Source organism: Lissotriton vulgaris, chromosome 6 (genome assembly GCF_964263255.1).
Source record: "Lissotriton vulgaris chromosome 6, aLisVul1.2, whole genome shotgun sequence".
Taxonomy (NCBI): Eukaryota; Metazoa; Chordata; class Amphibia; order Caudata; family Salamandridae; genus Lissotriton; species Lissotriton vulgaris.
The window spans coordinates 1,490,174,646-1,490,189,776 of NC_141694.1; the positions used below are offsets into that span (position 1 = coordinate 1,490,174,646).

The 15,131-nt window shown below is 46.2% G+C and overlaps 2 protein-coding genes across 3 annotated transcripts in view; both read right to left on the reverse strand.

Moving 5' to 3' along the window:
• The window catches only part of PSME4 (proteasome activator subunit 4), a 2,155,241-nt gene that overhangs the window by 1,686,505 nt on the left and 453,605 nt on the right, over positions 1–15,131 (reverse strand). The window lies entirely within an intron of this gene.
• LOC147709044 (uncharacterized) overlaps positions 1–15,131 on the reverse strand; it is a 29,940-nt gene that overhangs the window by 9,523 nt on the left and 5,286 nt on the right. The window contains exon 2 of the mRNA XM_086925155.1: positions 7,408–8,538. Coding sequence (XP_086781281.1) covers positions 7,408–8,538 — 1,131 coding nt within the window. The remainder of the gene's footprint in view (positions 1–7,407; positions 8,539–15,131) is intronic.

The following is a 15,131-nucleotide window of genomic DNA, read 5'->3' on the forward strand; positions in this document are numbered from 1 at the left end:
CTGGCCTCTTTTTTCCACAGCAAGATTGCTGACATCCACAACAGCTTTGACAACCAACCCGGAAGCCAACCCACCCTACCATCAGCTGACCATCTTCCCCCCGTTAACACCCTGAACGCCTGGAACCCAATCTCCACTGAGGACACCATCCGCCTGATGAATTCCATCCACTCTGGATCCCCCACAGACCCATGCCCCCACCACATCTTCAACAAAGCAGACTCCGTCATAGCTCCGCACCTCCGAGACGTCATCAACTGCTCCTTCAACTCCGCTACCTTCCCAGAAGATTGGAAACACGCTGAACTCACCGCCCTTCTGAAAAAACCAACAGCAGACCCCACCGAACTCAAAAACTACCGCCCCATCTCGCTTCTCCCATTCCCGGCCAAAGTCATCGAGAAAGCTGTCAACAACCAGCTCGCCGCCTTCCTCGAAGCCAACAAATCCCTCGAATCCTCACAGTCCGGCTTCCGAGCCAAACACAGCACTGAGACCGCCCTCATCGCAGCAACAGACGACATTCGAACTCTACTGGACAATGGAGACACAGTCGCCCTCATCCTCCTCGACCTCTCCGCAGCCTTCGACACAGTCTGCCACAGCACCCTTTTACAACGCCTCAGAAACATCGGAATCCAAGGAAAAGCACTGGAATGGATAACCTCGTTCCTCACCGGAAGAACCCAGAGAGTCCGCCTCCCACCATTCAAGTCCGAGGCCTCTGAAATCATCTGCGGCGTACCACAAGGATCCTCACTCAGCCCCACCCTCTTCAACGTATACATGAGCCCCCTCGCGGCCATCGCCCGCCAACACAACCTCAACATCATCTCCTACGCGGATGACACTCAACTGATCCTATCTCTCACCAAGGACCCCAGCACCGCTAAAACTAACCTACACGAAGGAATGAAAGAAGTCGCCGAATGGATGAAACAAAGCCGTCTGAAACTGAACTCAGATAAAACAGAAGTCCTCATCTTAGGTAAATCCCCCTCTGCATGGGACGACTCCTGGTGGCCGGAAGCCCTCGGAAATGCACCCATCCCGACAGACCACGCACGGAACCTTGGCGTCATCCTGGATTCTTCACTCTCAATGAACAGACAAGTCAGCGCCGTATCCTCTTCCTGCTTTAACATTCTTCGCATGCTCAGAAAAACATTTCGCTGGATCCCCTCCGAAACAAGGAAAACAGTCACCCACGCTCTAGTCACGAGCCGACTGGACTACGGAAACACCCTCTACGCAGGTACCACCGCTAAACTCCAGAAGAAACTACAACGAATCCAAAACGCCTCAGCCAGGCTCATATTAGACATCCCACGCAACGAACACATCTCTGGTCACCTTAAAGACCTCCACTGGCTACCCGTCAATAAGAGGATCACTTTCCGACTGCTTACCCACGCACACAAATCACTCTACGACATCGGACCCGATTGCCTCAACTCTCGACTTTCCTTCTACTCCCCCTCCCGCCAACTTCGCTCTTCCAGCCAAGCCTTCGCCACTGTACCTCGCATCAACAAGACCACCATGGGAGGCAGATCCTTCTCATACCTGGCTGCCAAAACATGGAACTCACTCCCCGCTTACCTTCGCCTCACCCAGAATCACCTTGCGTTCAGAAAGCAGCTTAAAACGTGGATATTTGACAAATAATCCACCTCCCCTTCCTAAGCGCCTTGAAACCCTCTGGGTATGTAGTGCGCTATATAAATGGTATGACTTGACTTGACTTGACACTCCTCGAACGTTTGCTGTTGAACATTTCTTGTCAGCCTTTACCCTATGTGCTGCTGGGATTAATTTTATTTCAACACTATGCTGACAACATGCATGCAGTGTTCAGACGGTCTAACTCTCCTGGTCAAGGCCGGCAATCAATCAACCCAAGATATCAGAGAGCAGAGCTTGGATGAACAATTGGTTTACTCTTAATAAGATCAACATAAGTATTCCTTCTTTTGGTATTGGATAATAACGTGAACCAATAGTTAATAATCTCTACCAACAGAACCCCCAACGGTGGTTCTGATACTGCACCATCAGACAAGGGTGAGATTTTGGGCTGTATTGAGATTCCCCCTTGTCAATAAAAAGGCCAGTTAACATTTTTTGTTGTTTAAATACGTATACTTGCCCACAGAAAGCAACCTTCTTCTGTTTAGCCCCTTCGCTGCGGGGGTTATTTTCCTGCTGTGCTGGGTGGAGGGGGCGCGCACGGCGTCCGCATGCTCATGACGAGCTGAGCTCGTCATGAGGCACGGTGCTCTTCTGCTCATGACTAGCTCAGCTCGTCATGACCACACCCGTTCCCATGGAACGCTCAGCACAGCAGGGGAATTATCCCCCAGCATCCGAGCGTTCCACGGCTCATGACATGCTGAGCTCGTCATGAGCACCGGAGCGCCGTGGCTCATGACGAGCTCAGCTCGTCATGAGCATGGAAGGAGTTAATTTCCACGGGACAATAACAACAGGTGTCCTTTTGGGCTTGAAAACCCACATACAAAAAGGTCATGTGGTTCAGAGCTCTGCAGCCACAACAGTTACTAAATAATTAAAAAACAGCACTAGTAACTAGTAGAAATAAGAATAAAATTGAATATGTTTATTCTACCTTACAAATCGTAGTGCAGCCCAGTGCCACTGTATTTGAAAACCGGCCCTGCAACAGCGTTTGAAAATCAGCTACAGAGTGTACTCTATAGTCCACTCAGAATTTTACAGACTACTGGCAAACTACTATTTAAATATGTGTAAAAGTGTGCAGGTTGGACTTCAACTGCCTCCCTTGTATGAAAACGTTGTAGAGTCATATTGTTATGTACAAGACTATTAATAATATATAATACATTATATAAATGTATACAGATAGTTTATTGAATCACCACATCAGTACAACACATGGTGCATGAATATGCAATCACAGATGCATTCCAATAATCAGAGTCAAGTAACAGGATGACCATGATCCTCACCATTATGACATATCAGATGTAAATTATATTTATTTTACATCACAGAATGTGTACTCTCCAAAATATTTCTCTGTTGTCCTGATTTTTACCATCAATGTATACGTCCAAGAGAACAACTGCTTTTCCCCATCTTTTTCTTTTTTCAATGTGTTTCATTTTATTCAGTCTCTCCTCTCTCCTTCAAGGTATAAAAATGGGCAAAGTTGGCCCCACATTTCTCTGGGGTGATCCGATACTGCCAGTAGAACAACTGCTTTTCCCCATCTGTTCCTTTTTTCAATGTGTTTCATTTGATTCAGTCTCTACTCTCTCCTTCAAGGTATAAAAATGGGCAAAGTTGGCCCCAAATATCTCTGGGGTGATCCGATACTGCCAACGTGTTACTGAAGTCTTCGAGGCCTGCTCTTCCATGTTATGACAACCATCCTTCTCGCCATGAGAAATGGTAGTGCTACCAGTTTTCTTGTTGTTTTTCGGCAGCTCTGCTACTTACTCGAATAGCACAGTAATGGGAGCGAGGGAGATCTAACATTCTAATATCTGACCTAATGTAGTCAACACTTGTATTTTGAGGCATCCCATGTCCAGTTTATGGGAAAACATGAGTGTAACAGTATTGGTGTATGGATTGAAACTGCACCATGATAGTTCATATTTGGAATATCCATCTACATTCTGGACAACAAGTGATACATGAAATGCGTTACTTACCTGTAACAGCAGTTATCCAGTATTGGTATTTTTCATAGATTCACATGCCTGAATCATTCCCCGTCATCGGGGTAGGAGTCCCCGGTAAATAACAATAGTAATGTCACATAGACATATACTTAGTACTAGGCCAGAGGCCTCACATTAGTAGCCTATCTAGGTCCTTATGTAAAAAGGACCAAACTTTGGCCAGGAGCCAATCAGCTACCATCACCCTTCTCACCTTCCTGGAAGGAGCCCTAGTCCCTCAGATTTTCGTAAGCACAGTGCTAAGTAGTACCTACTGAGAGGGGAAAGGTGAGCCCTTCCAGGGGAAGCGGGCGGGTTGCATGTGAATCTATGAAAGATACCAATACTGGATAACTGCTGTTACAGGTAAGTAACACATTTCTTATCCAGTATTATGGGTATCTTTCATAGATTCACATGCCTGAATCAGAATAGCAAGCAATAATGAGCACATTTCGCATAATACATTCGTAAAGACATAATAATCTTATCATAAGTTGTTACACAGTTTAAATGATACTCACAACCTGATAAGAAATGTGCGATAAATTACCTGGAAGGTGGGATGTTAGGAAGAAGGCTCACCACTAATGAAATAGATGACGTAGGACAGCCTGCCCCACTGCTGCATCCTTCATAAGTTCAGAGTCCAAACGGTAGTGCTTGGTGAACGTATGTGGTGTCTTTCATGTCGCCGCTCTGCAAATGTCGACAATGGATACCCCAGCAAAGAGCGCCATGGAGGTGGATACCGCTCTAGTGGAGTGTGCTTGAACTTTTGAAGGCAGAGGATGGCCCGCCTGTTGGTGACAGAAGGCGATGGCCGCTGAAATCCATCTGGAAATGCTCTGTTTTGTCAAAGCTAGGCCTTTTCTGGGCCTGCTAAATGCAACAAACAATTGGTTGGACTTTCTAAATTGCTCCGTCCTGTGAAGGTAGAATTTGAGACATCGTTTGAGGTCCAATGAGTGGAGAGATCTTTCAGCCGCACATGATGGATTCGGGAAGAAAGATCGTAGGACAATAGGTTCGTTGAGATGGAAAGAGGACGGAACCTTCGGTATAAACTTAGGGTTAGTCCGTAGAATGACCCTGTCGTTCTTGAACTGGATGAAGGGGTCTTGCACAGAAAAAGCCTGCAGTTCACTCACTCTCCTTGCTGACGTGAGCGCCAGCAATAGAGCTGTTTTCCATGACAAATATTTTAGATCTGCTCTGTGGATTGGCTCAAACGGGTGTTTCATTAGTTGAGCTAGTACCACATTTAGTTGCCATGTAGGTGGAGGTGCTCTAACTGGAGGGAAAGATCTGAATAATCCCTTCAGAAACTGTTTGATTAGTCTGTTGGTCCATAGTGAAGCTCCACGCGAAGATCGTCTGAACCTGGATATGGCCGCCAGGTGGACCTTTATTGAAGCGTGTGCCAGTCCTGAATTGGCTAAGTGGAGCAAGTAGGGCAGAATTTGTGCTGGAGTAGAAGTGAACGGATGCAATTTCTGAGCTCTACACCACAAACAGAACCTTTTCCACTTGAGGGAATACGTCTTATTGGTACTTTCAGCCCGAGCTCGGGCTAAGACGACCCTGCATTCCTGTGGAATATCTAAATCCTGGAACTCTCTGAACTCAGGAGCCAAGCCGATAATTTTAAAGATGTTGGATCCGGATGCTGGACTTGTCCCTGGTTCATTGTGAGGAGATGTGGGCATGTCCTGAATAGAATTGGAGGTTCCAGCGATAGAAGGTGTAGTTCTGTATACCAGTGTTGGCGCGGCCACGCTGGGGCTATCAGGATCATGGTACAACTCTCTGCTTGCAGTTTCCGGAGAACCCTGGGGATCAGGGGAAACGGTGGAAAAGCGTAAGCAAAGACGTTGCACCATGTCATCGAAAAGGCATTCCCTAGGGACCTTTTCTGGGGAAGCCAGCTTGCGTAATGTTGGCATTTCCCGTTCACTTCCGTCGCAAATAGATCCAGGTGAGGTTTGCCCCAACGGGAGAACACCGAGTCGAGCGTCTGCTGGTCGAGCTCCCACTCGTGACAAAGTGAACGCTGCCTGCTTAGCGAGTCCGCCAGGGTGTTGTCTACTCCTGGGACATACTCTGCCCGCAGAGAAATGTCGTGTTGTAGCAGCCATATCCAAATTTGCTGAGATTCTCGAGACAACGTCCTGGATCGAGTACCCCCCTGTTTGTTCAGGTAGTGCATTGTGGTGGTGTTGTCCGTCCTCACAAGCACTGGGGAGTTCCGGATTCGGGGCAGAAATGCTCGAAGTGCCAAGTGCACTGCTCTTAACTCTAGCAGATTGATGTGGAGTTGTTTTTCTGCCACTGACCATTGACCGTGCACTTGCAGTTCTTGCAGGAACGCCCCCCATCCTTCCAGTGAAGCGTCTGTGGTTATCACATGAGGAGAGACTGGGAGAAGAAAAGGGAGACCCTTGTTTAAGTTGTCGCCCAGAAGCCACCATCTCAGAGCTTTCTTCATGACCTGAGTGATCTTGATCCAGTCGTCGAAAGACCCTGTACTTTGGATCCACTGATTTGTTAAGGCTTCCTGTAGAGGCCGCATGTGTAGGCGACAGTGAGGAATGAGAAAAATGTTGGAAGACATCATTCCTAACAACGACTTGAATAGTCGAACTTTGACTCTCTTTTTGGTCTGAATGTGGACGGCCAGGGTCTTCAGCTTGACCTGACGTTGTCTGGAAGGGAAGGCTTTCTCTTGTTGTGTATCCAACGTTGCTCCCAGGAAATTGAGACGTTGTGACGGTTGGAGAGTTGACTTTTCCTGGTTGAGTGTTAGGCCCAGATTTCCGAAAAGATGAAGGCAGGCCGAAGAGGACTTGGCTACGCCTGTCCGAGTCGGAGCTTTGATGAGTCAGTCGTCTAGGTAGGGAAATACTTGGTGATGAAGCTGGCGAAGGTATGCCGCTACCGGAGACAGACACATCGTGAAGATGCGTGGAGCTGACTTCAGGCCGAATGGTAAAACTCTGAACTGGTAGTGTCTGCCTGCCACTGCAAACCTCAGAAATTGTCGATGACTCTTGTGAATGAGGATATGAAAATAGGCATCCTGGAGGTCTAAGGATACCATATAGTCTTTTGGATTGAGTAGGTGTAATACCTCCTGGAGGGTAACCATACGGAAGGACTGCATCTTGAGGTATTTGTTTAGGTTTCTCAGATCCAGTATTGGTCTCCACTGCTTCTTCTCCTTTTTTCTGATCAGGAAGAATCGGGAATAGAATCCTCTCCCCTTCTGACCTCGAGGAACTCTTTCCACTGCTCTTTTCTGGAGCATTAGAGAGAGCTCCTGTTGAAGTAGGTTTAGATTCTTGTGCTGCATAGGACATGGTGGGTTCGGAGGAGGATGCTCCACAAACTCCAAAGTGTGTCCGAAGCGAACTAACTGCAACACCCAACGATCTGTTGTAATTTGCTTCCAATTGTGAAGGAAGTTGGTAATTTTTCCTCCAACTACGAATTGTGGAGAAGAGGTGGAGGCTTGCTGGCGAAAGCAGTCATTGGCGTCTGTAATTATCTTTCTTTCCTCCTTTCCCTCGAAAGGACGACTTGTTGTATGAAGATCGTCCTTGTTGCTGCCTCTGCTGATATTGAGGCTTGTACTGCTGAGAAGAGTTATAAGCGGACTTGTAACCTTGATAGCTGCCTCGATTCTGTTGCCCTCTACCTCTGGATCCTCGAAAGGAATTAGTTTTGTATTGCAGGGTGCCTAGGGCTTTCGCCGTGTCGGTATCCTTCTTAATACCTTGCAGCATGTCATCGATATGTTCACCGAAGAGCAGTTCTCCATCAAATGGCATGTCTAGAACTTTGGCTTGCACATCAGGCCGGAATGCTGTGGCTTTAAGCCAGCCCTGGCGTCTCAAAACCGCTGCTCCTGCCAGTTGACGAAATCCTGTGGAAGCGATATCCAAGGCCACATCGATCATTTCTGAGGCAGAGCGTTCGCCCTCCAGCAAAATTTTCTTAACCTCTTCTTTCTGGTCTTCTGGGATTGCCCCTAGATATGGGGCTATATCTGCCCATATCTGTCGATTGTAGAGACCTAGTAATGCCAGAGAATTTGCAGCCCTGACTGATAGGGCGGACATGGAAGAAAATCTTTTGCCAATGGCATCAAGTTTTCTCCCCTCTTTATCAGGAGGCGCTGTTATTGCCGCTGACGGGTTGCTAGACTTCTGCTGAGCGGCCTGTGATATAACCGAGTCCGGTTTAGTCTGGCCAGTTAAACATGCGGGTGCAGTGTCTGGGGCTTTGTACTTCCTTTCAAGTCTAGCCGGCACTGGAATGAGAGAGGAAGGATTTTTCATAATTTTAAGTCCTTGCTCCCATATATAATCGATTACTGGGGTGGATCGAACCGATCTTTTGAAGGATTCCTTAAAATCATGGAGGAAACAGTCCTGCGTTTCCGAAGCTATTTGGATGTTGAACCTTGCAGCCGCTCTCCCTACTATATTATGGAATCCCCCTAAATCTTCAGGGGGTGAATCGTCCTGTACTTGTTCTGGGGATGCTGGATCCAGGTTGGCGTTATCATCAGAATCCTCATCATGTATTTCACCTTCCTCATCTTGGACCTCATCATGTCTCATTTCTTCCTCATATTCATCCTCATCCGAAGAAATTTGAGGAGGTAACTTCTCTTGCTCCTGAAGCACAACCAGCAGAGGTGGTCGCTGGCGATGTTGAGGAGTTGGAGCTTCCTGCTGTGCTGGCACTCCTGAAGCAGGAGCAGAAGATGGAAATCTTTGCTTATAGTCTGAAATTAGAAACTGTAGGTCAGAGACAATTGACGCTGGTGAGGTAATAGAAATTTTCAGGTAGCTCAAGTGTCCCCAACTCGCACCCCATCCAAACACACGTGTTCCCTGTATGCCATGTAATTCCTTTTCCGTGCATGCTAGAAAGTCGCATATGCATTTGCGTCCAACATTAACATGTCAGTTGTACAGTTCCCCAAGAAAATCACGTTAATTAGGCTTCTAGGCCTATGGTGCCAACGTCTTTACATGGTACACTTTTGAGTAAAGCACACGTTTTCTCCATGTTTCCTGGCCCAGTCGAGCCAGGCCCTTAACGAGACTCCGAGTTCTTTTCTGCCTCTGAAGCTGCAGTTTAGGTATGCATCCCTGACCTCTACCTTACATCCTGCACAGACGAGCGGTTCCCGGCCCGGCCTGCTTGCCTGCCAAAACGTTATTTTGCCTACAGTTATCTGTTCAGCCTCCTCGAAAACACATTCCAGTCTAGTGAAATAGGTAAACATATTCCCGGCTGCAGAGCAAAGGGCCCTGCCTTACTGTCTCCATGCAAGTAATTTACTGCTCCCGTTACCATGGTAGGCCCATGGCCCCCGCACTCTACATGAAGATTCATATGCACGCACTAGCATTCAGTGATGAACGGCCTCTGCCCGAGACACCTTTTACTTCAGACACTACATCCTCCGAACATGAGATACCAGATATGCTATAGGTGCAGGTCGTTCTGACACCCCAGACATTAGTCTCCTCTACTTGTGCAAAAGTCAAAGCCCCCAGCTCTCCCCAGTTACACGTCATGCTCAGTTGCGCCCGCATCTAGGCTAAAGATTTCTGCTGATCCTGCAAACTTTCTCTAAAGCATCCTCCCACTTGTGACGTTTCATGTGACGTTTCTCTGACATGTCCAGTGCACGCCCATGTGTAAGCCTTCTTACACGCCTCCTGTTACGCACATGTGTTCTTATCTCTCTTTTCACCTGTTACGCCTACTGTATTCGATTCAATTGTACAGTTTTACTATATATAATGTAAAATGTTAATAAAATATTGAATATCCCTTCCTGAACCTTAGTGGTGATGGAACTCGATGTCCATACCTCGAGGTATTTCATTAAAGCCCGTATGACTCAGATTCCACGGACTCTGCCTCTCATTTGATTGAGCTATCCTTTTACTTTTTAATTGTATGGAAAAATGATACGGTAATTTTATTTACCACATAATTTGGCGCCCGAATAGGGACTACCCCCCCCCCCCCCCTTCCCCACTCGCCGGCGATGTACCGCAGGCCTTGACCCCTTCTACAGCTGTGACGGAACCAGTGCACTCCTGCGGGTTTTCCTGCTAATCTCCCTCAAGCCTACGGAGGAGACGGCGACTGCGACCCAGCATCCAGACGAGGCAGGGAGGAATGCGGAGGATCCCGACCAGAGCCCCTAGTCGAGAGAGCAAGGTCCGAGGTATCCAGAGGCCCACCTGTTCCGAAGCGCATGCGTAGGAGAATTCGTAACCTGACGCAGTCCAGTCCAGTCCAGTTTTCGAGGCCTTCAGTTTCTGCTTCCCGGTGAGTACCGTTATTGGGAACGCATCTAGACGGGTTCATTAATTTGTGCCCGGTCCAGACAGGTCTGGGTACACAGACCAGGTCCAGACGTGTTTACTTCGGTAAATACGGTAAGAACGTGTCTCTTTATGGGACCGGTATGTCTGTACTGTTCTAGCAGTGCATCTAGTAATTCAGTATTCTAGAATCTCGAGAATATTCCAGTATTGTGTTTCCATGTACCAGGTAATAACTGTTCAGAAATGTTTTAATGTGTTTTTCATGTCGTGGTATGAATGATTGTTTGCAATTCATTACTGTGTTTATTGTGTTCACGTTCGAATTAGTCTCAATATGCCACTGTTCTCGAAATTACGTCAGATAGGAACTAGGAAAGGGATACTCAAAGAAGCAGTTCCCGTCCCGCCTAGGGACACTCCTGGACATTTTATGTACAATAAGCATGGCTTAGATGCCATACTATACCTAGATTTGTGGGTGGACTACACCAAGGGTCTGGAAGAGAAGTATAGATGGCCTGTCTCAGGGACATGGGATGCTGATTGCATCATGAGAGTAGAAGAAGCATTATGGAAAAAGAAAGCCAGACAATCCCAGAAAGACGCCATAGAATTATGGCGTAAAGAAGCTCATAGAAGAAATGAAAAAGAAATCAGAAAAGCAGAGAGAAGTAGAGAAGAATCCGAAAAAGCCAGAGAAAAAGGGTTACTAGAAGAAGGAGAACGAGCCAGAATAGAACAACAAGACAGACAAAGAAATGCCCTTATTACAGGACTGTATCCAGTTCTTGCCGAGGGCCTGCCCAAGGCGACCCCGGAAGTATCACGTAACTTGCCACCACCATTGGTTCTGACTAAACTCCGTCATAAACAAACCGCAGCAGACATTTTCCTTTCTTTCTATTTAGATGATGTTGCTCCAGCATATACTCCAGCATATACTAATGTACCCGTACCACCCGTTAATAATGTACAGCAGCCTGCTCCGTCTGTTCAAGCCGCGACCCCTCCACGTTCTCAAGTCACGCTTCCCGCGCCTGTTGTTACTTCCCCTACTGCTGCCGCTACTGTAACTGTCCCACCTACTACTGGTCCTCACAATCCTTTTGCGACAGCTGTAACCCAGAGTCCACCTCCATTACATATGCCACCTTTACCCGCTATGACACCAGCAGCTACTGCCCAGTCAGTTCACGCCCTCGCTTCTGCTACAGGAGGTGCAGTAGGAGGTCATCTTCGCACCCCGCCACAAGTAAAACGAACGACGCTCAGAGAGTTAGCATTACAGCGTACACCCAAAGCAGCGACTTTCCAATCCCTTAGACAGTACCTTACCGATTGTAGATATGACTTAGTACCTGGCGAAGAAGAGATGTTGTTATATTCGATACGTTTACGACGTGTTACGAACTATCTGACTCTTTTACCGGAAATGACTAACTATCTAGACAATATATATCATTTTATTAGAACAGGGGAGAGACCAGAATGCATTCACGAGGCCATGGCACATCAAAAGGTAGAGACACAAAAAATGATCTTACGGTTTCTGATAAATTGTTTGATAAGGGAACGAGATAGGCCAAGTACAAGCCAGGAAGAGATGGACATGCTGATACATTGGAGTAACAACATAGCTGATGGTAAACACGATAAACAAAATTGCATAGAAGCCATGTACAGAAAGATCCGCAAAGAAATAGTAATAATACACGAAAAGGAAAAAGAAGCTAGGGGAACCGAGAAAGAGAATGAAACCGAGGAAGAGGACGAGTTAGAAGAGACAGATGCAAGCCAAGAGATGATAGCGTACGTAGGTAGAGCAAGACCTTTTGACAGACCCATACGCCTAGAAAGCAAGAAACGTTTTCTTTCTCCTATACCAGAACAATGTTCTCTTGAGCATTTATTCCAAGCCACTGATAAAGTACTGAAACAACGAATAGGTTACAGTGAACTTAGTACCATGTGTGAACAAGAACTAGCACGGTCCGCAGTACAGTGAGCTGATAATAACAGCGTATATAAAGATGATTCAGTAGCGCAAACATTTTTGAGTCTTTCTCCAACTGAACAGCGTTTAGCTGGTATGTATATGATCCAGCACCTCATTATATTATATGAGAGTCAGCATTCTGATCCAGGTCCCCTATATAATATATTGGAAGAATTGCTCCTGAAAAGATGGAGAGGCCTAGGCACTGATTTAATTAATGTGATCCTTGAACACCGTCATAAATACAGAACATTTCTGACTCCACATTTTGTTCCTGTTCCACCCCCAGTAAGGAAACCCTTTTACATAGACAGACAGAATCCCTTACGAGAAGTTCATCCCGTCCAGATTCCAGGGGGTACGCTTCAACGCGTATTCGTATACACACCTTTAAGTAAAATGGAATTATTGGAAATGAAGAAAATAGTGCCTTGTCATGATAAATATCCAGCAGGATTTCACCGTGAACTAAAAGACATGTTACTCATGGGAGATTATACATATCCCGATATTCTTAAAATGTTAAAAGTACTGTTACCAGCCGGTATTTACGAGAAACTTAAGGAAAAAGAATGGGAGGTGGGAGATAAAAAGATTATCTGGACTGAATTAGAAGACGAAGAAAATACACGAATTCCAGGTACTGGTCTCGGGACCAAAACTAAAGCGTTACCAGGATTATTAGTACAGGTTTTGCCGAGGTTATTGGCAACCAAAAAGGAAGACTGGGATGCAATCTCAGCCTGCAAACAGAAACAAGACGAAGACACTAGTGATTTTTATTCCAGATTCGAGAAATGTTTTATTATCAATAGCGGCCTGAAAACAAGTAGTGAATCATATCCACATCTTTTTGTGACCAAATTAGTCGAGAATTCCTTACCCCAAGTTAAGAATAGAGTCCTGAAAGTCGAGAGCACATGGCAAGCAAATACACCTTCTCAAATGTTGCAAATGTTACAGTACCACCAGAACCGAATTAGAGAGGAACATGATCATGAACAGAGACGTATGAAAGATACGAAAATGAAAGTACTCGTAGCTCAGTCTGTTCCAGCAGACGGTCAGAAAAAGGGTACAGCACCCTCAGGTCATTCTGCAGCTCCCGTTAAAGGGAATTGCAACTACTGTAAACAGCCAGGTCATTATATAAACGAATGTGCCGTTCTGAAACACAATATTGCTAACGGCAGGACGAAAGAAAGACCGCGTCCTCCTAGACAGGAACATGTTCCACAGCATATTCCACAGAATACGCAACCACCACAGCAAGCACAACAGACAGTAGCTGTACCCCAACCCCAGCCTATTGCTGCCACGCAACATGTCATGCAACAGATGTACCAGTATGCACAGTCAGATTACCCCGATTACCAGCAGTACTCATGAAACAGCCTAGAGAGGGAGGTTGGCTTGCCTCTTATTGAGGTTCCTGTAGATCAAGAGGGTCCCTATGTACATAGTCATGTATTAGGGAAAGACAGAAAATTTTTGATTGACACAGGGGCGAGCAGAACTACCATCAGTCATGACGAGGTTCCAGGGGCACCCCTCTCAGGCTCACAGAATGTTTCCCTGGGTTTTTCAGGAAAGCCTATTGTTAACGAAGTGTCAAAGCCAGTTTCTCTAGAAGTTGGTCCATTGTCCCGTACTACAGACTTATTACTTACGAAAGCATGTCCTGAAAATCTGCTTGGTATTAAAACGTTGAAAGCATTAGGAGCTGTAATATGTTGTTCTCCGGAAGGTGTGAGATTATTCTTACGTGATTTCAAAGGACATTATATGTTACGAGATTTTGATCCAAGATTGCAGAATGTACCAGCGCATTTATGGGCACAAGGTCCAACTGATGTAGGTTGTATGCACATTACACCTTATCGTGTCACTCTCAAGCAAGGAGTTGTACTACCTCGAATTCGACAATACAAATTACCTCCCGAGGCTGTAGCAGCCTTACTGACAATTATTGACGAATTGATTGCCCAAGGAGTAGTTGTAGAAACTGACTCCAATGTATGTAATTCTCCAATCATTCCGATTCTTAAACGTACTGACCCAAATGCACCACCAGTCTACAGATTGGTGATCGATCTTCGAGAACTAAATAAATGTATCATTCCTCAGTACCCAGTAGTGCCTGACATATCCTCCTTATTGACGGCTATTGATTCGGAAGCAGCGTTCTTTACTGTAATTGACCTCAAGAACGCTTTCTTTAGTGTTCCCATTCATCCGGAAAGCCAATATTTATTCGGATTCTCTTTAAATGGCCGAAGCTTTAAATTTGCACGTGCACCTCAAGGGTTCACGGAAAGTCCCAGTATCTACAGTCAAGCCCTGAAACGACAACTAGACAGTATTCACATGCCTACTGACACTGCTCTGCTCCAATATGTTGATGACTTGTTAATTACTGCACGGACCGAACGTGACTGCGAGCGCGCGTCACTGACTGTCTTGTATTTTTTGGCCGAAAAGGGGCATAAAGTGTCCCCTTCGAAGCTACAATTCTGTGCCCAGCAAGTGGTATACCTTGGGCACTTGCTGTCCAAATGGGGGAGACAACTGACACCAGACCGCATCCAGTTAATTGCACATCTGCCACAACCCAAGACACAAAAGGAGGTACGGGCCTTTATTGGCCTCACCTCGTACTGCAGACAATGGATCCCTCATTATGCATATCTAGCCAAACCACTCATACAGTTGACAACACAGGAGGCAGCGACTTCGACTGTCCTCCCTTGGACTCAGGAACATACACAAGCTTTTGACGAATTAAAGAAAGCCTTATGTCAAGCACCTGTTTTAGCGACACCATGTTACAACAAACCTATCACGCTTTTTGTTACTGAACGCGACGGCACAGCATTGTCTGTGCTCACACAAGATCAAGCAGGAAAGCACAAGCCTTGTGCTTATTTTTCGAGTACATTAGATCCAGTGGCCCAGGCTCTGCCTGCGTGCCTCAAATCAGTTGCAGCAACAGCTCTAGCAATCAGACAAAGTGATTCAATAGTGTTAGGACATCCCCTGACAGTACAAGTTCCACAATCCGTGGAA